Here is a 26,835-nt window from a genome sequence, read left to right on the forward strand (position 1 = left end):
TTGTGGTTTTGTAGTCCTGATAATTGCCTCAAAACATCCCGCTGATGGTGGTGATAAGTTTCTCAGGCATGAGAGAACATTGCCCTTAAAATCAGGGAAACTGAGGAATGGAGGGATGCTCTGATTTGTCCAAGATTTGACAGTGTATTGGTAACAGAGCTAGACACAGATCCCAGCAGGCTTGGCCTTTTGTTAAACTCTTTTTTGGTTTTTTTAGGGGCAATGATAGTTATTCCTCAGCCTGGATTGTTCTCCATGTGAAGTCAACACACCCTAATTCCTGTAGGCTGTTTCCTTGTAGCTGTTGATGGTTCTTCGCTGGATAATTGTTGTACTGAGCTGATGGTGGTTATGAAGTCTTTCACCTGGTGTCACACTGTTGAAAGCACTGGCAACATGGGGGACAGGTGAAAAAGGCAGCTGGCATTTGTGACATGAGCTCTTTGGAGATGGCAGAAAATCAGATGGTCTGGAATTAATATCTCTGACCTAGACATGCTGGTGATGTTTGAATCAGCATGAATTATTGTATTTCTGAAATGGAAGAGCATATGCAGCCCATAATGGGAGAGAAAAGCAAATATCACTGAAGCCCCTTAGTTCAGAGTGCTCTTATTTAAATTGGAATACTTTGATATTTTTGATACATCTGCACATTGATTAATATATTGACTTGCTGAAAGAGCTTGTAAAATATGTAAGTTGTAACTGCTAAGCATGTTCCTCGGAAATGCTGTCTCTGCATATCTCAGGTTATAAATTAAGGGCAAAAATAACTCATTTACCCCATAGTTAAATACGGACCAGGTGAGTGATTGCGGAAGGGGCTTTGCATGTTAGTGCCCCAGACTGTTTTGGGGAGGGGTCATCATCTAATGCACGCTCTCATGGCTAAACAACCAGTGTTTCTTTTGGGAGCGTCAACAGGGAGGCTGTACATCATACAATCCACGCAATTTTGTTCTGAATTCAGCAGCATCTGTGCTTGTATGGACTGAGGTGCAATGGCTGAAATCTGGAGCTTGCATTACTACTGTCTTACATTGCATCTGTCTTGTGGAAAAACAGAACAGCCTCTCTGAGGTCAAAACAGCACCTTTCACCAGTGATAATTTAATGGGAATTATTTTCAGCGTAAACTAGATAAGAATTGGAAGCCTCTTGTGCTGTAGCTCATGAATGGAGATGTTCAGGGAGAAAAGGAGTACTGGGAGAAAAAGCAAATGTTAACTAAATGCATTACGCACACGATTTTGAAACATGTACTTGGCAGAGGGAAGGGTGAGCAGTACAAGCCAGATTCTGCTGTTGAACACACCAATGTAAACCTAGAGTAACTCCTTTGGAGAGGAAATCAGGGGGGCTGCTCCAGACCGAGAACGAACATGTAGAATTTGAGGCAGAGGCAGAGTGTACGCAATGGGGAAAATGAACAAGCTGCGAAGTGGATGTCATGGAGAACAACCTCCAACCGCCGTCACCACTGTTGATGGTTTAATTTGGGTGTGTAATGGTTATGGTGATGCAGTGGGAAACATTTGTACAATGTGGGGTTGTTTTTACTTTTTGGAGCATTTTCTGCATATACCTATCGTAATCCCTCTGGACTGTGAAATTAGGCCATATACCGTTCTTACAGTGAGCCCTTTGTGTTTCCGGCAACAAACACTTCTGAACTCTGCTCTCCAGTCTTGTGGCCCTAAACTTCTTCACCCACTCCCATACTGACCCATCTCCAGCAATAATATCCCCTCCTTTGTTTATAAACAACACCCTCGGAGGAAGTTCACAGGAAGAAAAGTTAGTTAATGAAAATCAACGATGCACTCAGGTCCAGGCTGTGGGTTGGAGCCAGCAAGGCTGCTGGATGTTTCCTACTCTGCATCTGCCTGTAGGAGTTTCTTTGATGAGATGTTTGTCTGTCTGTCTAACTATGCGTCTTTCTCTTCTTTTCCCTTCGTCACGGAAAATATGAAAAAAGAGGGAGTAAAATTATAGTCTCAATTTGCTTTAAAATCAGCGTGGACAGTATTCAGGAACCCCGAGCAGGGAGGCTAACTTCAATGAACTTGTAGAATTTCTTCTTGATAAAGCCACTGTGGTGGTGGTTTTGTTTTTTTTTTTAGCACTGAAATCTAGACTCTGGCTCCTGGCAAAACTGTTGCTCTTGAGTTGCGCAAAGGCTGTAAAAGGACTAAAATAGCCCAAAGGATAATTGTCCTACTATAGTCTGAGCACGAGGCTGATAGATCTGGTGTTGCACATCACTCTCACAGAAATACCAGCTTAAGGAGGTAGGAGTGAGCAGGACCCAAGGAAGTAGATAACATGGGACTGTGGAGGCACCATGAGCTCTGGAACAAGGGACAGATAGGCATGGTAATGGTGCTGTCAGCTGGAAAACCCAAAATGCTTTAACTTGCTCCAGAGGCCCCCAAAACCCCTTTACAGCACAGGGGGGACCCAAGAAAAAGTCCATTTTCTTGTGACTGCTCCTGGATTGTGCCTTTAGTACTGCACCTTGGTGGTCTCAGATAGGAGGTGAGGGAATTATGTGTTTGTTTCCTCCCAGGAAACACTGGGATCCTCTAAAAAGCCTTTCTGGCTACTCAAAATGCATGGAAAAATCATCAGATAAAGAAAAGCTCTGGGAGTGAAGGAGGCAGCACTGGTCAGGTCTGTGGTTCCTCACTTGTGCAGAGGTGTGGTATCAATGCAAAAGTCATGTCACCGTCACAGGCTCCCCCTCTTCCATAAGGAGTGTCTTTGGAAATTGGGAATAAGGGAGTTTTTACAGATATAATAGATGTGAAAGTTGTGGTCCCACTTTTAGTTCTAAGAGCCTTGAAGTTTTAGATGTATTACAGAAGGTCTCTAGTGCTGGCAGAATCTCCATACCTTAAAATGTGATGGTTTAAAATAGTCTTATCTGTTGCTTTTTGTTGAAAGAGCCGTTTCTGTTATTGTACAAATATTTTTCTGGCATGTAATTAATAGCCTTACCTGTAAGACTCTTCCAGTGCAGTCTCTCCACCTCCCACCCCAACAAGGGGGGGAGACAATCAGAAATGAGCATTTCGTATTGCGGCATGGACAAAGTTTATCAGTTGTTGCACAATCCCTTTGCCTGTGAACAGATTAAATAAAGAGGGTGGGCAGGGTGGTGGTGGAAATGGACCTGATGTGTACCGGTGAGCTTCCTCCAAGAATTCCAGAATAACTACCAACAGTTTCTCCTAGGAGGAAAGTTGAGTAATTCATTCTTGCCCTTTGAAGAGCTCTGAATTAATGAAGAGCAGAGTACCTTCTGCTCTTTGCGCTGGAAAAGACTGGAATTCCCCAAAGTCCTCTTGCTAGAGATGGTTTAATCAAACAGACTGTTTACATTCTATGTCTCACCAAAAGCAATGCTCAAACAGGGGTGGTCTTCAGCTATACGCTGTAATACTACGGGTTTATTTTATTTTATTTTAAACATCAGCATACCACCAGTTTTATTGGGAAATGGCCATATCCAAACACCTACAGGCTCCAAGGAACAGACTGGAGAGGGAAGCAACAGCAGCTGCATCTCACGGAGGCAAAATGATACTGTGAAGGGTCTGTGTTTCTTCTCCATAGGTTTCTGCAGGGTTGAGATTTAGCAGCAAAGGTGGGCCAGGAGCATTTGCACTCATGGAGGAAGGCACCTTGCAGCGGTAGGAGGCTGAGCACTGGACCAAACTCTTCCCTCTGCCTCAAGTGCTGATGGCAGAGGCAGAGAAGCAAGAGCCTTTCTGCCCCAACCATGTGTTTTGTCTCACACTGTGGAGGCCAAACTCTTTTGGTGAACAGTTTCTGTGCTCTGATACTTAAGAAGGCACTAAATGAAATGGGAGCTATGTATTTCATGAGAGAGGGAAGAAGGAAACAAGATTAGGATAGCTCTTCCTGCTATCGCCCACCTCTCACCTCCCCTCCCTCAGGATGAACGTCTCCTACACCTATATCAAGAAACCAACACTTTATTGAACATCTGTATGTCTGAAATTGGCCATAAACCTTGAGTCAGGATCTAAACTTGTGTTCAGATACGTTCATTTTTTTAAATACTTTGGTATCTTCTGGAAGTGATGTATTTCCGCTCCCCATGCACAGGATCTTCTGTGCATCACTGAGGAGGATGCACGTAAGTAGGCAACGTGGCCAACATTCTTCCAAACCCAAGCAATCCAACCAGCTGTTCAGCAGGGATGTTATTTATTCAGAACTGTCAATGTGTTCAACACATGGTGTCCTTTGTACTGACGAACTCGTAGCCTGGCTTTTATGGGGTTTCTCTGACACTTGTCAAACACTGGTGACAGGGCAAGCTTGACGAGGCACACGTTTTTATGTGAAAATTATTATAGAAGGGCATTGCAACAAGACGTTCTGTAAGGAAAGAACAGACAGAGACTAGATGGCAGAGAAGAAAACAGAGGCAGTTGCAAAGGGTAGAGGTTTCTTTTTGGCTGGTGGTTTCGGGAAGAGAACAGAGATTCCTTCAGTGATAAATTAGATGCTTTGGGAGGAAGAAAGGGTGTTTGTTTCAGCAGTGATGAAACTGCTGTGTGAGAGAGAAGCAGGCTCCCTCTTCTGCTAATTCAAGCTGCTTATTTTGTGGCATAGTGGTTGGAGGTGGACAGGTTGCTCTGGGGTTTTAGTTGCTACTTTGCAATTGCTCTGACGTGCCTTCAGCTCTGTCCTTTCCATCTGTGAAGGTGGGCTAATGGTTCTCAGCAGCCCTCAGAGTGATGCTGTTGTAAGGATGAGGTAATATCATCAGTGCAGCGCTTCGGTTGTGTATGATGCTGTAAATGGCAAATGCCTCTCCGTTGTACCAAAAAGAAGAAATGCTCAGCCAAGAAGTCCCATTGGCCAGGGTGGTGCTAGGTCCCTGCAGTGCTGTGCTGCTATAAAGAGAGGACTGAGGTTGTGGAATGCCAAAGAGACAGAAAGACAGAGGCATATCTTGCCAATCTCCTACTTATCGATTTGTCCCATCTTTTTTCTCTTGACTTGTGTAAGCTCGTATTCATGAGTATCACAGGTATTTATTTTCCCCTACTGAAAAACAGAGCTGTTGCCTGAACAGTGTGACTCTGGCCACATTCCCTCCTATTCAGCACAATGCAATCTTGGCTTTTTGCTAGTTAATATTTTCTGTCAACAACCTGCAAGAAAGCATAAAATCAGTGCTGATAAAATTTGCAGATGTTGCAGAGTTCAGGGAGTGGTAAACAATGACCAAAACAGGACTCTCATTTGGGTGTTTTCTAAAATTGAGAACACGCAAACAGTGTGCATTACAATAAAGCCAAATGTGAAGTCATACATATAGAAAGATGGGCGGCAGGTCATACTTAAAGGATGGATGGTGGGGGAAGGGTCTTTCACCTGGAAGCTAAATGTGTAGGACTAACTGCCTGTTGGAATAGATAAAGCATGTAAATGTGAGCTGCCAATGTGATGCTGTGGCCAAAGGTTGAGAGTCATCGTTGGCTATGTAAACAAGGAAGCATCAAACAGGATTGGGGAGGTTGTGTTATCCTTGTAATGACACTGGAGTAGCTGCTGCTGAAGTACTTTGGCCAGTTCTGGTGTCTACAGTTTAAGAACGATGTTGTATGAAAGAGGATTTAGAGAAAAAAAATGAACAATGACAATAATTATATGATTTGTAACAAGTCTTGAAGTATTTGACTCAAGAAGATTAAGAGGACACTTGATCATCATGATCTTTAAGTATACGTTTGAGGAATATTAATCTGATAATTCAAGGTTGGAAATCTAATAATAGACGATATGAGTAAATCTAATGGATGGACATGGAGACTAAGCAACTTCAGAACAGAGAGAAAGTGCAGTATTTTAGCTCTGAGAATAGTCAATTGTTAAAAAACTCTTCTGAGTAGAATGGTGGAACATCTGTCACCATAACTTGTAAATTAAAATTCAGTGATTTTTGAAATTACAGGTTCTTTAAAGAGGAGTTAATTCAGTGCTCGCCCATATTGTGTCTAAGTGCTTCTAATGTCAGATTATTCTGGGATTTTCAGCTATTACTGTGAAAATAATTGAAGCCAACAGTAAAGCACAGGTAGCACTAGGGTGCTAATTTCAAATCCTTTAATTTTCCAGTATTTCTATGGATTCTCCTTGACACTGGTAGGATATTTCTAATCACCATAATATTTCCAGCTCTTTGTAGGGTCTCCTGGGAATCACTACAGTTGAATTGTCAGGCTCAGTTCATATGTTGTTAATCTTGTTTAGATTTTGTCACCTTTAACCAGAATGGTGTGCTGAGCAATGACTTGACTCTTCCCCTTCAAAACAGTCCAGTGTGCTAGTCTGAAGACAAGCTGAAAAACAAGACTGAAATCTTTTCTCATTGAAGGCAGTAAGAGTTTTACGGTTGAATTCAATGAAGCCAAGAATTTACCTCCCGAATACAAACTTCAGGGAGCAAAATCAAAGTTTCCCTCTGGAAGCTGGAGCATTGGCAATATCAGGACTGTGAAGCTAAAACAGCAGACATCCGTTAAAAAAAAAGAAGTTAATGAAAAAGGAGACAATAAGCTTGGGGTGACTTTTGCTTGTCATTTCCTTGCTGGGTGGTTTGTCTCACAGTCTCAGGGCAGAACAGCAGTCCAGAAGGGTATATAGGCTGTTTGCTGAAACGACCTATTCCTGTGACTTTGGCCAAGTTGCAAACAGAAAATACAGACCAAAGACCTGTCGAAGGTAATTTGTGTTCTGAGACAGGATTTCGTTTCATTTGAGCCATCCCCAGCTGGAGACCATTCCTCAAGATTCAAATTTAAGCCAAGTGCTCAAAGTGCCCCAGTCTGCTCCCTCAAACCCATGTGCACATGTATATATAGGCCTATGCACAGAGAAAGTAGTACGTGTACATGCTATTTTATTAGTCTTCATTTCTTTGGTTCCAAATTTAACCAGAAGTGGAAGGGCTGAAATAACATAAGAAAGGTTGGACATACGATATTTCCTGCTGCTCAGCTAAACACAAGAATTGCCAAAAATCTTCCAAGGTAGCTTGTTTCTTTTACATTTTTCTCCCAGTTCTGCAGACTTGAGAAGGTCAATTACTTTTGAGAAGCATTTGACTTTGGCAGCGCTTATGGAAAGCGAAGGAGAATTATGACCTTTTGGAGGTTTGCCTATCGCTGTCCCATCTTGTCCTTTAAGAACTAAAGGCTGAATTTTCAGCTACAGCCTTCAGTTTAATAGGTGTGAATTTGTTTCTATACACTCTAAGACATTGTGAGTATCTGTGTGAGAATTTTCTTTTAGATGTCTATTTATTTGTGCTCACAGATCAAGTGATCACTGATATTTGTAGAGCAGAAATACAGGCTCAGGTATTTCCAGGAGGAAAATCATACCAAAACAAACGAAATTGGATTCAAACTGAGCAGAAAAATAGAGGTCTAAAATTATATACTTAGGTTAGTATGTGGTGACTACAGCCTATCTGGAATGCATACTATAATAGTTATATCATGTTAGAGAGGCAGGTTTTTTCAGCAGGATGTTTCCTAGAAAGCAGAAATATCTCTGTGGTTTGTGTATGGGTTTGGAACTTGTATGCAAGTATGGAGTGGGGAATTTGAGGCACGAAATAGTCATGATTAGAGAAGGCCCGGATCCCTTTCAAAAGCGACAGCAGAAAATGGGCACAATCAGCTCTGTTCTGCCTGCCATTATTGTATGCTGTTCTGGGTATTGCATCGGAGACGTTTCTTTTAAGGTTGGTAAATTCCTCAGTTGTTTCTATTAGTACAGGAAAGTTACAGTCATATGGGAAAGCCAGATGCAATAAGATATTTGAGTCTGGATAAGATCTAAGATATTTTTACAATACGATATTTAATTCCCACCAAGGCAAAGACCTTGCATGGTATAAATCAGTGTAAATGCGCTGGAACTACTCAGTTTTGCACTCACAAAGTATCTGCCCAAGAATGTTCTCAAAATCCAATTAAATAACTAGAACTGTTTCATGTGGAAATGCCCCTCAATTACAAAGACAAGCCTAAGCTATCATGATGTGATTTTTACAGTCTCCTCACAGGGTGCCCTACTTTGCATTTGTGGAATTTTTTGTTTTTGTTTTGTTTTTGTAATAATGTGGATGTTGGCCATCTGTCTGATGCTGGAAAGGTTGTAAGGTTGTCCCTGCTCCCCAGGTCCTCTTCCCACTCCCTCACTGATCATAATGTTTCATTTAGGTGCCACTAGATTTCCTTCTTTGTTCTCTAGCCCTAACCTCCCCCCCACAAACACACATGCATTGTGCAATGGTGTAAAAGCTCTTCTCTCTGCAGCTGGGAGTAGTAACTGCTCAGCTGGTTCCAGTGCTGCCCTAAAGCTGCTGTAAAGGTCAGAGACAAGGGAATTCTAAAAAGCAAAACAAGCTGTGTTGTGGTCTCCCCTTCAATACTTGCTGTGTATTTTGATCAGCACTACAAGCAATCTCATGCGTAGACCTCCACTTCTCAACTGCTCCACGTTTCTGGCCATTGAGGGGGGTTCTGTAGGGCAGCATGTTGGGCATTTTTCCAGCACGACTATGGGTTTGGCTGCTGCTGCAGCTGATTGACTCGGATTCCTTGTCAGGCACAAAGCACATTTTGAAAGGAAATGCCATATTGAACTCCCAGTGAGCTGATGGGTATTGTGCATGGTCATCTGATGGCACAGATGTGCCCCTAATAATCCTTCCAGGAGAATGTTTCCTCCTGGGATGCTCTGGCCATCTGATCTGCTCTGAGGTATGCTGACCTATCTTGACCCAGTTTATGATCAATTCTCTCTGCTGTTTCCTAAAATGAGCCTAGAAATACCACTTTATCATTTAGATTGCCTGGAAGCTATGGTACTTACGTGTCCCTTCCTTCCGTAGAAGATACTCTCTGTATTTGCTCTTAAGCATTAGCTGTTACAAAAGGGAGAAAAGGCACTCTGTGTTAGCATGCACAAGAGTAAATTTCTCTGTAGAGCTTTCATAGCTAATCAGTATTTGGCTAATAGTTCAGGGAGGTAATGTATGTTCCACCAAGCACGTTGCTGGGTACATTCATCTGTGTGTGTAGAGCGACCCTTCTGCTGGTGTGCCATTGTATTTAGGTCCTTTTTTGCAGGTTTGTGTGTGCTTCCAGTTTTGTGTGTGTTACTTGTGCATGTGTCTATGAAAGATGGATGATTTTCATGCATGCCTCTTGATATGTATCCATGTGTTTTGCAACATCTGCTTTCAAAGGGAGAATTATGTTAATGCTGGATTTCTCTAAAGGTGAATACACTGCCTCAGCTACAATAGGATGGTTAATTTGTAATGTGGTTCTGCTCATCAGTGAGCATAGATAAGCTTGGAAGCCAAGAGGTGTGTTCAAGTCTCTTTGAGCCAAACCAACAAACTTACTGAGGGCTTTCCATTCCCTATATTTGACGGATATCTGGGTTTTCATAAACACTAAACTCTGCTTTATTATCAGTGGGCCACACTAGAGTGTCTAAAACTGGCAGCCACCAACCTGAATTCTTGTCTGGATCAAGCCTGATGCAAAGCCTCCCATAGTTATGACATACACCCGTGATTCTCTGAAGGAACATGCTGATGGATGCAGAGTTTATGACTTAAAGTTAAGTAGTAGCAGAACGAAGCCTGCCTGTACTATCTTAATACTGTCCCTATGTCTGCATGTGTTATGATCATCTCTAATAACATGGACACATACTGGTTTTCCAAGCTTCAACCAAAAATATTCGGCTGTTTCTGAGAGCAAGGCAGACAAATAAATTGTTTTGAAGATATTAGAAGATCCTTACCCTTGTTCTCTGGAATGTTCCTCTTGTCCCAGACTTGATAGCAGGGACTGAAGTTTGACCCTTGCGAAGGATGTGCTTTTTGCTATCGATCTAAAAGCCCGCCTAAACCTAGTTATTAGATCATAAACAGCCACAATTTGTTAACCAAGTACCAGTCTCCACTGGTTCTGTAGCTTTATTGTGAAATGCTTAGGGAGATAAGAAGCCAACCTTCCCACTAATACTTGTTTACGCTGATGCTGTATACAAAGGAGCCCTTGCAAAAGCAATACCCAGTCCAAGGATGACCCTGTTACAATACTGCAAGGACTGAAGCTTGCTCCTCTGTGCCATCTGGTTATGCGGTGTTGTGTGTTCACTTACACCTCAAAATCCTCACAATCTAATAATTTCCCACAAACCCCAGCCTACCAGTTCTATTTGTAGTAAGCTCTTATATACTGTTAGCGGGTATATTCTCACAATAGGCTCAGTGAAGTGTCACTAATATGATTGTCCATGACAGTGGCTGCTCTGTTGCAGCCTACATGAGTTTGTTATCAGAAGGAAAGGATTTATGTAATGTTCATAACTAACCAGCCACTACAAATTCATGTTTTGCTGGTTTACCTGTTCTCACCTCCCTGTTTTCAGGCTTCAAGGTATCTCATTGAGCATATAAGTGACTCGGAATTTGAGAAACAGTACAGAATATGTGCTTAATTTAATGCTAAATGGCAATGATATAAAGATTTTGATATTGCAAAGAGCTTCGGGTCAAATTCTCAACATTAAATAGGCATAGCTGTATTAGATGCTGTATTTCTACATGATGAAGATCTTGTCTTTCATGTCAAAACAAAAAGAAATCCATCCTTCTGTCTCAGACCTGAATCTTATTGCATAGCTTGTAAATGATAATATCTGGTGTGAATTCAGCTAGATTGATAGCAGCAGCACACATCCTCTTTTTGCTCGCTTAAGTAGGATGTTGCCACCTGATCAAGTCTCAGGTGGTTTGCTTGAGCCGCTCCTTGTCTCAGGGTGCGACCTCAGGAGGCCTCTTAGCTGTGTTGGAAATGGTATAGACAGAGATGTTGCCCTAAGTACTCTGGACTTTGAATTATTTAACTATTGTGGAAGGAAGTGGGGGCTGGGGTAAGCATGGTAAAGGAAAGGAGAGATTATTTCTCCCCTTTGTAAAACTATACTGGGTTCAACGTCATACCGTGAAATATCCAGTGCAGAACTCAAGAACTGCTCCAGTGGATCTTCGCTGACTTATCCAATTGCATGGAACATGGGGATACTTAACCCAAATCTGTCGGTTTTAATTATTTTCCTCTGGACAGATAAAAGCTTTCTATAGGTTCCTGTAGAATATTTGCTCTTTCAAGCGTTCCTCTGTGCTTTGATACTAAACGATTAAAGCATGCTAAAGAAAAAAACAGCCTCAACCTTTAGCTCCCTGTTCTTGGGCCCCCTGACTGCAGCTTTGATTGTTGACCTAAATTCCCCTTTCATAACTGAGTCCTGTCACCTCTGGTTGTAGTCCCCCAGCAAAACAGGCACAGCCAACTTTCAGAAGTGCAGGGCACTGTTTTCCGTTCTGCCTTGCATGGCTGTGACGGGCTCCACAGCACACCTGATGTGTTCAAAGTCAAACTGACCTCCTTCTTCCCCTTCCCCCAGCCTCTCGGCTCCGGGAAAGGAAAGCATAACAAGTTGGTTTTTTTTTTTCCTTCTTCCAGTTGCTCAGCAAAGTGGGGAAACTTTTTCTGCATAAAGAATTAAATTCTTAGGTAATTCTATGGCTGGGCTGATTACTGGGAAGATTGCTTTTAGCAAGATGCAAGAAACTGCACTGAAGTGAGCGAGGGAGGCCTGGAGTCTGTTATTGATAATATTAAAGTGGATTACAGCAGCTTGCATGGGCTACTTCGGCCTCTCTTCTTTCAAACTCTGCCCACAGAGAGAGCTACTTAGGACTCCAGCAGCTACAGCCTCTAGCTGTGAGTTCCCGTTTCTCTGTGGCTGCTGCTGATAAACATCTGCTCCAATCTCAGCATCATGAGCTTGGTTACAGCAATGCCTCGTGTCCTCACCCAGGACTTTCTTCCAGAAGTTCAGCAGCTGATGCTACACACTGTGCTCGTGCTGCCAAATCCTGTCCAGCGCACAGGGCCCATGCAAGAATGCGGCTCTGTTTAAGTCCCCAGCGAAGTCCTGAAAACAAACTGGGTTATAAATCATACACTGGCCTTGGTTAGGGCCTCCTGGAAGAGGTCAGATGGACAGTGGTATACTGGAGCAATTGTGGGTCAGTAGCAAGATCACTGAGATTTCACTTGTAAAATAAGGGAGAGACTATATTTCTAGTTTTCCATGTTTGGCTTTTGGTATTGGGCTTTGGAGCTTAATTTTCCAGCTTTTCCCACTCTTGATGCCTAGGAATTTACTTTTCCTATAAGGGATAAACATCATGGGACTGCAAGGAGCCTCATGGGCCATCGAAGTCTGTCTTTGGCCAAGCATACGGGAACGTGGCATCTTTGTTCATGCACTTCTTTGGAGTTGTCTGAAAAGTGACTCACTTCTTTGTGGGGAAGGAAGGTCACCAATGACTCTTACTGGAAAGCTGAACTAGCACCTCTTTTTTTTAAATAAAAGATAAAATTCCGTTTTAATCCCTTGGGTTTCAGGAACAGGAGCTTTATGGGGAAAAAATCATTCAGACTAAGGAGTTAGAAGGGCTGTCAGTATTCTTCTCAGCTGTAGCTCCATGCCTTTCTAGCAACTCGGGGCAAGCAGAAGTGAGGAAAACTGCTGCTATATGAAACTTGTACATATTTTTTTAATCTAATTGCTGTGGGGAAAACAAACATCAGTTTTATTTCGCACCATTTCTTGGCTCAGAAACTTCAGGCATATTTGCCAAATTGTGGTTTTGCAGTCATTGGCTTGAGTGTCATTTACCATGAGGCCTCTTTACACCAGTCTTGGTTTGTAAAGGGATGTTAAGTAGCTAAAAATGTCCTTTACCACGTTATTGTAAAGAATTCTCAGTATAAATGAGAATCTAAACTCTGTATGTTGTTCATGTAGATGTTGATTGTGGTCACAGCTGAATTTTGAAATTCGGAGTGTCAACCATTGTGAGGGGTGATTTTGCTCAAAACCAGCCTTGTTTGGGGTAAAAGAGGCCTCTTGTTTAAAATGTTCTTAATTATGTCTGAGAAATAACTCGTGGCTATGGAACCTTTTACTAAATTGAAATAAATTGTGAAAACATCAAATTATTCAGTTTTCAGAAGTTCTGGCAATTATTTCACATGTCCCTCTTCCAATGGCTTTGCCCTTATTAGTTGTCATAGAAGAAGTAATAAATTCTTTTATTATGACATCCAAAGTCCCAGCTGAAATTAGTTTCATTGTGCTGGGGACAAAACGGAAAAGTGACACTCCCTTAGCCAGAGGATTCTTAGTCTAAAGCCAAAAGTAAGTGAAGGATTGGGAAAGTAGGTACAGCATACAAGCAAAAGAAGGTCATAAAGAACTGGTACGACTTGCAAGTTATAAGAGAGTGTGGGGTTTCTTATCCCTTTTCTTACTCTTTTTCCTTTCTCTTAAGAATAAAACAAGTCTTGCTGCTGAAGGGATTGTGTTCAATCCATCTTTTCATCAAGAGTTGGATGTCTGTAATAGTAAAAGTTTGAGAAAAGAATACTGTACGTGGCATATGGGTTCAGTAATGACCTTTGCCCTAAACTAGAAAATGTAAGGAACTGGAATAGTAGACTGTTTTAGTTCAGCAGCTTTCATACTGGCATGTTCAGTGGTGTCCCTATTGTCACTGTTTTTTTCTTTTTCTGCCCTCCTTTGGCTCCCTGTAAATCTTGAATTGATGGCAGCTGTTTGAGCCAAACTCAAGACACGTTGCATCACATCAGGGTTTAAATGCTCAAAGGCAAGGGAGGATTGCTACTATTCTGTAGTATTCCTCCAGCAGCTCCATCTGTTCAGCTGAGGTCAATCACTAGCATCATGCAGCACTTCAGAGAGAGAAGATGATGTTCTTTAATGCTGGCTAGGAAACTGAATTTCCATTCCACAATAATTTATTAGTTCTTTGGGGGAATATTTCCAGCCCCAGTCAGTTTTGTAAAAAGCCAAAAATCTTGACCCTTAAAGACTGGGTGGTAAACTTCCCCAGAGCTGGAGACCCCAGAAGCCTGTTCCAGGACTTCTAGCCGTCCATCCAACAGCAGGGATCTTGGATGCCTTAAGAAACAGGTGGAGCAGTTATTGCATGTGCAGCTGCCCTGTGGTCCACAGGCCTGGAGAATTTGGTCGCTGGGTGGCAAAGGTGGCAGGAGATGATGGGGAGCATGGCTGGGATGTGTTGACCTTCTGTGCTTGCAGTCAAAACAGCTGAGGGAGTCCCCGGGCTTCCCCTGGCCATGTTGAAGAACCACACCTTCTCAGAGAGATTTGCTGGGACTAGCTCATTTCTGCATCACTTCCTCTGCTCTCACCATGCTCTCACCATTTCTTGGCAGGGAAAAACTCTTACAAAATGTCTGACCAGCTCTGATGGTCTTACTACAAAAAGTTGAGATTTTTATAACTTATTTTATTATTACTTATTTGGAAGAGGGACTTGTCATGCCAGCTGTCTTCTCATTCATTGCAGTATTATCCTCCCACTCTCGTTGGACAATACCTTCATCTGAGATTCATAAAAATGCAAATGTTTATGGGCTCTCATACCTCTGAAAATGAATGCTTTGTGGAAGTATTTATTCCATAAAGGAAAAATAAATGCTTAAAAAACAGACTCAAGAAGGTCATTGGTAGTTTTGGCTTTCATCTCACAAATTTCTCAGGTACATATCCATCCCAGCAAATGTAATTTTTTTTAGCATATTTGGTTTTTCCTTCCCTGGTTCTCCTCCTCTCCTTTCTCGTGATCAGAAGTAGCAGTATAAGCTAGAAGCTGGTCTTGAAAAGGTTTTGAACTGAGTGCGCCCTACAGATGAATAAACACATTACCTTCCGAACCCTGGGATCTCTCTTCCAAAGGAAACAGGAAAAGGGGGAGCTCAGAGTCCCTAGCAAAATACCAGCGTGCAGAAAAAAGGCCTGTTTAAATTTTTTTAACTTTCCCATCAGAAGACTTTTTTTACAAGGGGAGGAGGAGGAGAGGGGAAGGGTGTGAGGAGAGGGGGGAAGGTGGGTGGTGGGAGAGGGGAGGAAAAATACAGTGAATGCTCCTGTAACCTTTGCTCTGTTGATACTAGACAAGACTGCACAGTTAATGAGTGATTGTTAACAGATGGCTGTTGAGCAACTTAGTCAGAAGCAGAAGATGTTATTTGGTTGTAGTGCTGGGAGGGTTAGGGTGCAGGGGTGAGGTAAGGGGATATTTAGTCTTTTCATGAGGACTGAACTGTCAGAGAGTTATGATTTTCATTTAGGTTTTTGGAAGTGAAAGCTTGGGAGAAGGATTGTTTTCTATGTGCTGATAGTAGAAAGGCTGTTTGCTGCTGAAGGCTCTGATGATTATTTTTTCAGTTGAGGGGTGTCCCTGCAGCCCTTGGCCTTTGAGAACGGAGAGATGGAAATGTATGTCTTTAACTTGCCAAACCTATTGTCCCAAACTGAGAAGGTGCAGGCTCTTCCCACTGCTTGGAGCTGTCTGAAGACTGGTTGAGAGAGCTTTAGATGTGGATCCACACATTGTCTATGAGAGAAATCAGTAGTGTCTATTCCCTGCGGTGCACCAAATTGTTAAGTGTGTGTGTGAGGGGGCAGGAAGCTTTCTGAATGTGTGTGCCTGTCTGTGCATGTTTCTTGCCCTTTCCTAGTGTGGTATATACCTTGTTCAGCACATCCAGCATACCAATGTATGCCATTTGCTTACTGATTTTTATTGGGTATGAATTTGAAGGTAGCCTGAACACATCCCATTCACTCTCTGTAGGATTTGGGTGCTTGATCCTACCAAGATTGTTGCAGCTGCTCAGTGTTTCTTAAACTGTGCAGTACTTCAATTTTATACTTATTTCTCCGCTGGACCTTATTAGATAACAGGGTTCAGGGGTGTAAGATATGAGTGAGATCAACAAGGATTGCTTCTCAAGACTGTTCTTATTTTCAACCAGTGATGTATGGGTTGAGTAAAGGTAAGAACCAAATGCACGGTACAACATTCTGCTGATAGAAATTTGCAAAAGGGTTTTGGGTTTTGCTCAGGAAAAGGGAATCCCATTCATATGCCCCACTGGCAAAACATGACCTTTAATAGTAAGTCTTAATATGACCTCCCACAATCACGCACTAGATGATTTAATGTCTTTCTTATACACTAACTTTCTAACATATGTAGGTGAGTGTATGTATATACATATAGAGAGATATATTTATACAATTAAAAGACTGATTTCTTTATTCTGTCACCTTTATTTATTCATATTTCTTTTCTGGGGGCACATAGGACTATATGACAAATGTTCTTACACCTCTCGTGACCGAGGATGGGTCCTGGGGATTAACACCGTCAGTGACCAGGGGAATAGAGACCCCCGCTATTTCTTCTCTCTGAAGACGGACCGTGCTCGCAAAGTAACCACCATTGCAGCACATCGCAGCTACCTCCCCAACCAGTGGGTGCATCTGGCTGCCACATATGATGGGCACCTGATGAAACTCTATGTGAATGGTGCCCAAGTGGCCACAAGTGGAGAGCAAGTGGGCAGCATCTTCAGTCTTCTGACCTTGAAGTGCAAGGTGCTCATGGTTGGAGGAAATGCCCTGAACCAGAACTATCGGGGTTACGTAGAGCACTTCAGCCTCTGGAGGACAGCCCGGTCTCAGAAGGAGATCTTGTTGGACATGGGCCAGGCAATTCACAGACAAGACATGCCTCTACCTCAGCTAGTTCTTCAAGACAGTTTACTGAATGTGAAAAACACCTGGTCTCCCATGAAGGATGGCAGCAGTCCTCAGAGCAAGTTCAGCTATCATCATGGCTATTTGCTGGATACCAGTCTAGACCCTCCTCTCTGTGGACAGACAGTCTGTGACAACACGGATGTAATCGCCAGCTACAACAAGCTCCCTAGCTTCCGCCGCAACAAAATTGTTCGCTACCGTGTGGTAAATCTCTATGATGACAAGCACCAGAACCCCACCGTCAGCCGGCAGCAGATTGAGTTCCAGCATCAGCATTTAAATGAGGCTTTCAGCCGCTACAACATCACCTGGGAGCTGGAGGTGCTGGAGGTGAAGAACTCTTCCCTTCGCCACCGACTCATCCTGGCCAACTGTGATATCAGCAAGATTGGGGATGAGAACTGTGATCCTGAGTGCAACCACACCTTGACCGGGTATGATGGTGGAGACTGCCGACACGTACGCCACACGCTCTTCAACAAGAAGAAGCAGAATGGGGTGTGTGACATGGATTGTAATTACGAGAGATACAACTTCGATGGTGGGGAATGCTGTAACCCAGAGATAACAGAAGTCACCAAGACGTGCTTTGACCCATATTCTCCTTACAGGTAGGCAATTTCTTGAACAAACAAGCTTTTTATGATCATATTAATGGATATTTGTCTAGGTATTGATCAGCCTGCTGGCTGATGAACCCTTGTGTTATTGGCATTATGGGCTTTGGAGTTTTTAATTAATTTATTTTTTCTTAGCTCACATTACAGTTATCCAAATGCAATCTCAGTAATGGTCTCAACAGCGTCTTAACATTGAATTGGTATTCCCCATCTAAGCTAAAGAAAGTTAGTGCTAAAGACCAAAGCAGCCAACTTTGGGAGACCCATTAGTTGTTGGTTATGAGCAGTATATTGTAGCATTGCACAGTTTATTTTAACCACGGACTCTAAGGTGTGGGGATTGGGTGTCATAGAAAGCTCGTATGTATTTGGAGAGGGAAGAGCCCCTCAGGCATATACCTTTAGGTAAATTTTAATTCTGTAGGACTTCTTTGAAGGTAGGTAGGTTATTCGTTATTCTTAACGCTATGAGTACAGCTATCTGTAAGTACTGCTGCAGAGGGGCAGCTGAGTCTGTGGGTCATGAGGGGGAAGGTGGGTACCAGGCTCCTGGCAGTGCTGTTGCATGCATTGGGTGGGTAATTGAACTCTTCTGCGCCCGTTTTTGTACATATGAAAATGGGGCTAATGCCACTTCATTGCAAATGGCAGGGTGACTTTCTGTGCATGAATGGGGGTTTATAAAATCCTGAGCGCCTTTGTTGTAGCTTGAAGAAGGGCATCCCTGAATAACTTGCATCAGTTGAGTACCACGTATCTTCAATGACTCCAACTTGCCTTTGATTATCTTCAGATAAGAGTTAGTACGTTTAAGTAAAAAAGTGTTCCCTGTGAATGAGTGAGAAATATAAACACACAGAAGATGAAGGTTAAAGCTGAAATTCTGTTGTCTGTATCCTATGTTACAGTTTTTTTAGGGCAATTCATGGAGTCATGGGGGAAAACCACTAGATGGTCAGAACACCCTGTGTTGTCCATGCTAAGTTTCAGGTTAAGAAGGAAAGTATGAGCTGTTCTGGAGTCCCTTTCATTATAGCAATTCAGGCTATATTTGTCACTTCCTTAGTAGAGAGAAGTTTTTAAACAACATTATCAGCTCTACTGGAGCTTTAAATACACATAATTAAGCTGCAAAGAAATGCTTCCTTTCCTTTTTTCTGTGTTTTTTGGTTTTTTGTTTTTTTTTTTTTTTTTTAAACTCCAGTGAGGTTGTTTTTTAAAAAATCCTTATAGCTCAGCTTGAATTCAGTCAGTTACCAGTGAACAAAGCTCAAATGAGGAAATACTTTAAATACTAATGATTGAAAATATTGAAAGGAAAAATAACAATCTTTTAATACTGTTCAACTGGAGGAGAACACAACTAAGCAAATGTCATCAAAGGCATAATGCAAATTGGATTGTTTTAACACCATAGTTCTGAGAACTTGAGGTGTTAGTTATAACAGCTATGACAATTTTTAGAAAAATACATTATTTTTAATCTGATAGTACCCTTTTATCACTTGTTCTGTGACCAGCATAATACTCATACAAAACGAAACAAGAAAAGCCTTTGAAGTTTTAGTGGACAGATTTAAGACTGTGCCTTAATGTTATTCTGACATACAGAGATGTTTCTACTTCAAATGAAGTCTTTTTGCTTCACAGATTGTACTTGTACAAGCCCAAGCAAGGAATTTAGTTCCAAAATCTGAAGTTACTTTAACACAGCATGGTTGCTTTTCATATGCAGTTATATGTTCCTTTTGGAGACAACCACCTTGCTGAACTTGTCTGGAGGATTTGCATTTCATGGCATTGAGCTCACAGATCTTCTACATGCTCATTTTGGCTTAAGAAGCACCAGCTCTTGACTGACACGCTTAAGTCAGTGAGGGAGGCTTGAAGGTCCTCTTCCACAGTGTAGAGCCTGAGAAAGTCCATAGATCCTCCAAACATTCTTATACAACAGTTAGATTTCATTTATTTGTCTTTGCACAGACATTGTAATGCAGCAATGATCATTGGCAATGAAACCAAGAAGGGCAGTAGAAGATATTCCATCTCTCTGGAGCCTTTATTTGGTGGCTGATGTGCTTAGGCTGAGCTCATACCCACCACTACAATGGGTGTTTGCACTCAGTACGGCAAAATGGCCTGTGGACTTGATCAATGAGGTTTGTAAGGCTGAACACTGCTTTGAGTATTTAGGTTAACAAATACAGGTTTAGGGCAGTGGCTTTGGCAGCAAAGCCTTCATTGACTAAAAGGGTGAAGATTCAAACCCTATGTTTGGCTTTGGTATTGCCCTCAGCATCATCCCCTGAGAGAGATTTCCATGCCAATCAGTGACTCAGTCAAAATCTGTGACTCAGTTGGCACCATCTGGGCCCATTTTGCATCACCAGCCCCTCTTGTCATCACTTTCATTGGCAAAGAGTCCTCAGTCCCCTCTAGTGCAGGCCTTGCACCACATCAATGAAGACATCTCTACAGCCACTGAGAGCTCACATCTGATTCCAGGTATTTCCTTTGCCAAAGTTCAGTCTAACAATAGCAGAAGAAAGGGAAAAGAGCCCTCAGTCTGGTGAGGCATCACATAAAAAGGGGAAAAAAGATTAAATGGTACCAGTAAAAAGTTTCCTGAGCTTTGTGCTGTAAAGACTCTTCACAGCCTTCCTTGGTACTGGGGCGGCCCTTAGATGCTACTGGGTTTTGTTCCTTCTACACCCTTAGTGTCAGCAGTTGTAGCCAGCTGTTCACCATGCAGAGTTTATTCCTGAAATACTTTTGTCCTTTGGAACCAACCAAAAAGTGCTAGTGCTTGATTAATGTTGTTATAAACAGGAACTCTCTTCAGTGCCTCTTCATCCCCAAAAGAAGATGTATCTGTTTCCAGTCACTTTCCTTCTTCTAACTGTCTCAGTCCAAGCCCGTCAAGCCTCCATCCTGGGACAAAGTTTCTATGAGTCTTGTTACAAAAAACTCTGTGGATGCTTCTTGACTAAGTGCAACCACAGATGTGAGATCACTGGAACAATTTCAAGACACCTCTGATCTGCATTATAAGTTTCTTGTGATCCTTTTGGCACCTTGGACAAAGTGCTCAGGTACTTTGATGGTGGCCTTCAGTCACTGTTGCAGTTCAACTATAGTGACCTTAGAGCTGATCCCAGCAGCAGAGCTGGTTTTCCCCCCCCCCCCTCTTTTTTTTTTTCCTCTCCAACCTCTCTTTCTGGCATCTCTCCAAAAAGAGCTGATATTCTGTGCCATAGTCAGGTAGTGGGGATGTTGGTGCACAGACATTTAAGTGCAGTGGCATATCCATCAAGAAGTTTGCCAGAGGGACAGTTCAGAGGGACAGCACTGATGGATGGGGACTCTGCTCTCAGAGCTGCTAGGCAGAAAGCTGTAGACATTGGGGTACCAACTAGATCATCTCTCCTCTTTTTTAATAGCCTACGGAGAGAAAACCAAAAGACTCGTTATCATTAGCCACACAGCAGGCTTTATCCAAGAATACCTGCCTCACTTCTTTTTATTAATGTCATGAGAGTGGGACAAAATGTATGAAGTCCATCACAAGATTTGCAAATCTTGTTCAGCTTTTCTTTATTTCTGCAATTCTGGGAAATTAGAACATGCTAAGTTCATACAGTCTAGCCCAATACAAAAGGAAGGAACAAGGATAAACACACTTGCCAGAAAGACACATTCCTTGTTTGGGATATTGCTGGTTACAAAATAGGGAAGACTGAGCTCATGACACCTACCATGGCTCCTTTTCAAAAAACTTGAAACAAACAGCAAGGGATCATACGAAATCATGCTCTGTAAGCTCCATTTGATGTGGCAAATTCTTGCACCATACTATGGTTAACTGAGCCATTCCTTTTATGTAATATTAGACTTGCACATCAGGCTTCACCACAGGATCGCGTGGACAGATAAGAAAGCATTCCCCTTGATGCCTTCTTAGGAAAATGCTGATGAAATTCCTGAAACAGTAAAAGCTACTAGAGTGTCTTCAAACTCCCTCGATTCATACAATCTACTGAATAGCTGCTGGAAATCCCCTCGGAATAACTGACCCTGGGGACAGGCTTTCTCAACAGCCACATGCGTGCCCTGAAGGCTCTCGCAACCCTTCTGCTCTGCATAAACAAGGGGCAGGGATGAGCTGTACACGCTCCAGAGTCTATTTGCAGCACCTGCCTGCAGACTCAGGGTGACACCGAACCAAAGAGCTGGAGAAGAGTGCCCTGCTGATCCCACCCTTTTCTGTGGCCTTTTCCAATGCTTGTATTGTGCAGTTCAGCAAAGCTTAGCATTGCGTCACATCAACTCACTCCAGATTAAGGGCATTGGCACATTCCAGTCATACATAAATTAGACTCTGAATACACGTTTGAACAATTTGTAGAAATTTCCATAGTGGTTTTGAACAGCAAAGGGTATGGCAGAGCCTTGTATGAAGAGCACACTGTGCTATGCCATGTGGACGGTAGCAGTAGCACTAAAAGCAGGAGGTGGCTGGCAAATCCACAGCCTAGGTCAACCTTACACAGATAACTGAGCTGTGGCTGCACTTCAGGGCTCCTCCATGGAGTGTCTGATCAGATCAGCCTCTTAACTCTTTTTTCTTCTCTTCCGCTGGAAATTTTTTCATGAGGCTTCTTTGCAAAATATGGTCAACTTACTCCGGCAGAGAGAGGCATACTTAATGCCCTTTTCTAGGAGTTAGAAGAGGAGTAAGAAACACTCCTTGATTCCCAATAAAGGATTAATTTCCACTTAATCCTAAACACTAAAAAGAACAGAAGAAAATCATCAAAGCTCTTCAATTCAGGAAGCTTGAGAACTTAATCCCCTGCCTCGTAGAGACCATTGTGCAGCTCTTGACATCAAGGATTCCTGCATTCACACAGGTATCAGACAGACATATAGCAAATACCTGAGTTTTTGTCTAGGGATTCAGCATTAAATGTCCAGTTCTTTAATTTCCAGCGCCAGGGCGGTTAGAAGGTGGAGAGGTAATGCTCTCAAGGACAGAGCTGCTGTATCTTGGTAGTTGTCACCCAAAAGCCAAGTCCCAACAGGAAATCCTCTGTTCTCTCTGTTTATTCTGTCCTCTATTCCAGATGTCAGGGATGTTAATCAGCTGGGAGGAGTTGCATCTGTTCCCATGCTAGCAACTGACATTTATAAGTCTAGTATTGAATTCTGATATAGACAGGACTTCAGTACGAAAGAAACTATTTCTACGTATACGATTGCACACCCTAGAAACAGTAGGAGTTTGCTCGATTTAGCTTGACCCACAGTCATCTTTTCCAACAGTTTTTTTCAAGAAACATTTTTTCCCCAAGACTCATAGGACTCATGGTTTCTTTCATGGACGTTACCCATTATGTAAAAAGATCACTGTCTGGTCAAACTGCAGGATGCTTGGAATGAAGACAGCCTATAAAATCTATGGAGTAAACTATCAGGGATCATTAAGAATCCTTGTGGGAGACAATAGATTAAAGTATTATTATACTCTCCAGTGCTAATGCAGACCCATTTGGCTCTGGCTCTGGAACCCCACATGGAAGATTCTCAAGCACAGAGTCTGCAGATTTGGCAAGGACTGAGTTTGCCCTCGCTGCTCTGCAGCACTGCATCCTCCAGGCCCGGCTGCCCTGTGGGCACGGACGCTCTCCAGCAACCCCTTACCAGCCTCACTTTAAGTAAACAAGGTGGAGCTCATCCCCTCCCATGTTCTGAAACGTAGCAGTGTGTATAAGCTGTTTCATTCTCTTTGCTGATCAATTCAAATTATACTGTCTTACACACAGACCCACAGTTTGATCACGTCCAGCATGTCTCTTTAAAGTGCTATGGGGCTTTGCATTAATCACCCTGTTTTTCTCCCATATCCATTTGTGTACAACCTCTCTTCAGTAGTGGGTGTGAGGTGCCCTCTGTGTTTTTAATTAGCAGCAGCTGAAACCTTCTGTAAATTCAGGAGGTTGCACCCTTCACACAGAGAAAGATGCAAAGCACAGTCTATTTCTTTGGCAAGCTTAACCAGGTGCAATACTTATATTTGCAGTTCCCATCCTATCTTTCAGACTTCTTTTCTGATAGGAATTTACGTCCAATTCTTGCAAGCAATGGCTGCCCCTTGGGGAAATACAGAGCAGCCACCTCCACCATGCTCCATTTACGGCATCCATGAGCACGATGCATTTGACTTTGCCTCTCACATGGATTGCTGGAGTTGGGCAAACAGTTTTTCAGTTGTTTGGTTTTTTTTTCTTTCCTAATGCTCCCTTCACTATTGCTGCCAGTGGAAATATACAGAAATCTTTCAGAAGAGATGATGCTGACTTGTGCTATGTCCTGGGGGAGTTTGCTTTGTGCAGCCACACATCAAACCCTCGGCATTACTGGTGCCTTCACGTAGTGGGTTCGCAGGGTTCAGGAGAAGGGGTGAGAAGGATAAGGTGAATTTTCTTTATATAGTCTCAGCTGAAAATGTCGATGTGAGCAGAGGCATGAATACTGGCCTAGCAGCTCTGCCTTTGCCCGACATCTGTGAACTTAATGCAGGGGGAGAAAGCCAATCCAAAAGTATGATTACTCAGAAAATAGCAGTTTCTACAAGTAGCCTATATCTTTGCATATAAAAATACCTTTATGCCACAGAGGAATTGCCTGCAGCCTCAGTAGATGTGATGGAAAGATTGGGAAAAGGGATGCAAGTTCTGAGCAGAAGAAACAGATAATGCTGTGCCAGTGCTATGATTTTCAGAGCAATGGTGTTCTTGATGTAGCCGGGAGAGCTGAAGCTTACAAGTAAGGCAGGTTTCAGCAGCAGGGGGGATGTATTTTCTTAAGCCAATTAATAGTGTTAGGAAAATAAAATAATACAAAGAAGGGTTTATGAGTTTGAAAACTTGTCCTTTTTCCCCCCAAATGAATCAGTTGATCCAGTAAAAAAAAAAAAAAAAAAAAAAAAGATGTCTCTCAAGAAATCATTGCTTGTGATTTTTTTGTAGTCTTTCTTTTTTTAGTTTGTTGGTCTGCTGGGGGATTTCAGAGGTATGAGAAGGAGTGTATGTCAGGAGATTTGGGTATGTATGTGTGTTTAAATTTGATAGCTGGAACAGAGTGAGGAGGGGATTAACTAAATGGAAAGGTGATGGAAAAGAGGAAGGTCTTGAAAAAGATTGAAGGAGAAAGGATACAGAGGCAGATCTGTAGGCAACAGCATGAAGCACAGTCTGTGTCTATTGGCCCTTGTTTGAACTTCTTTGGCACAGTTCCTGAGGTTTTAAGTCCCTGTCTGCCTCCTCCCTATTCTGTCTTCCTTCTTTCCCCAAGGCGGGTCATCCCTTCAGTATAGGCTCTCTCCTCTGCCCAGTCTGGGGCTAGGGGAAACCCAAGAAGCGGATGTCTCAGTTTATCTTCTCTTAACTGCAGCGACAAGAATTAATTCTCCCTCAGACACTCCAGCATCAGGACAGTGTGGAGCTGTCCCATCACTTTTGCACCTGTCCACCACTAAGATATGCTTGTGTAGAGTGACTGGCAAGGCCAATTTCAAAGTACGTGTGATGTCTTCTGCATTAGCTATATGTCAAGACACCCATTGAAATCATCATAAAAGAGTCCTAAAACTTTCTCTGTGTACATATTTGAGAAGGATGAAGAGTGTGGGTTATCAGAGAGGCTACAGAGAGTTGCTGGTAATGATTTCCTTAGAGCTATCAGGAAATGCAATGATGCAGAGCCTCACAACAGATCTTTTAGGATTACTGAGATACTCTGGAACCACTTCAATATTTGCAACATGTGTTCATAAAAGCTGTGTTGTAAAAAAGCGTGATGCTGTTAGCCCTAGTAATTTTTTATCCATTAGGGCCAGATTCATTGAGAAGTAGGACGGATATATCCCCACCCCACAACCCGGTAGAGTGCTTAGACCAGGCATACAAACCACTACTGTCAAAAGCAATTCTGTGTTTGCTTAATTGCAGCCCTGGCTGAAGCGGAGTTACAGGGCCTACGTATAGTGAAGGAAGATTAGGAGCACTTGTTCTGCTGGGGTCAATGAATTCCTGTCCTTCAATTTTTTTCTGAGTAGATTTGCAATTTTGGAGTTTCTCAGGATAACTCAGCTGAAACTACCTAGTTTGCACATAATTTCAGCACTCCAAATTAACATAAATTTGCAAGAAAGTGTTTTCAGGTTCGTTAATAATGGATTGGTGGCTACACCATTGGAGTCCTTGTTCTCAGCTTCCAAAAGGATCAGGGTGAGCTGCACTGAGGAAACTTCTTGGAGTACTTAAATGTTTGGGGTATGAAACTCTAATAAACCTCCAAAAAGCCAGGAAATTTGGAGTGAAGGCTGAAACTCCATACCTAGTGCACCCTACTGGGTCTTTGTATTTCAGAACACGTTATGTTTTTTGCTGAAATATCTCCACTATGGAGTTCTTTAGGGTGGAGTTTCACCTTTAACTCTAAATTTCCTGGCATGTGTGAGTTTGAAGTACATGCTTAACTTTTCCCTAGTGCTGTTTTTCATTTTTAATTTCCTTTTTCTTTTAAAGGAGGGACCCTGCTAGAGGGACCCCTGCTAAAAAGGGACCCCACTGAAACCAAGATTAGAGTTTTTGGCCTAATTTGATCTTTCTTAAATTCTTCAGGAGAACTCGGTTCAGCATTTTTTATCTACTGTCGTTTTAAAGACTTTTGTGGCCAATCTACCCCAGTGAAAAAGATCGATAAAATCTGCACCCTGCAGACCAATTATTTTAGAAGGTACCCAGATGTTTAAGTAGAATATAACAAACCTTAGAAACATAGAACATCTCATGTAAATTCTAGTTAAAGATCTGGTCATGGCCATTGATACATGTAAGTTGTTTGTTGTGAAATGTATTATTTCCGTTAATTCAGTAATTGCAGAAGCAGCCCATGTTTGCTGTTGACGCTCGTTGGGTTACATCAGTGATGGTAAAATAGTGGAAACAGCAGTGGTTTGGAATGACAGAAGTGGCAATTACCTGCAATGCTTTTAAAACTAATTTTGGCCTTAGATGTTGAAAAGATGTGTCATCACGGATTTGTGTGAGGGCAACTTCAGCAGGGTTGAATTACAAGGCTTTGGAGAATAAAATTCTTTCTGCTGCCTCAAAATGCATCTTTCGAGCTGTATTGCCAGTAGATAATATGGAATAAATTTGCTTCTCATGCTGTAACCTTGTCGTGTCAATAAATTGAGGACTTCAGTGAGAAGCTGTGGTAGTTAGTTTCCCCAGCACAAGACTCTGTTGGTTTTTCAAATCATTCCCATCAGCTTTGCAAGGAGAATTTATCTTAGTGAAATGTCCCTAGGGAAATTTGAAAAGTGCTGAAGTTATATGGC

The 26,835-nt window shown here is 42.3% G+C and overlaps 1 protein-coding gene across 3 annotated transcripts in view; it reads left to right on the forward strand.

Moving 5' to 3' along the window:
- PAPPA (pappalysin 1) overlaps positions 1-26,835 on the forward strand; it is a 254,468-nt gene that overhangs the window by 79,736 nt on the left and 147,897 nt on the right. For all 3 annotated transcript variants that reach the window (XM_075519671.1, XM_075519669.1, XM_075519670.1), the window contains exon 2: positions 16,352-17,420. In XM_075519671.1, the coding sequence (XP_075375786.1) occupies positions 16,352-17,420 (1,069 nt within the window). The remainder of the gene's footprint in view (positions 1-16,351; positions 17,421-26,835) is intronic.

Source organism: Mycteria americana, chromosome 17 (genome assembly GCF_035582795.1).
Source record: "Mycteria americana isolate JAX WOST 10 ecotype Jacksonville Zoo and Gardens chromosome 17, USCA_MyAme_1.0, whole genome shotgun sequence".
Taxonomy (NCBI): Eukaryota; Metazoa; Chordata; class Aves; order Ciconiiformes; family Ciconiidae; genus Mycteria; species Mycteria americana.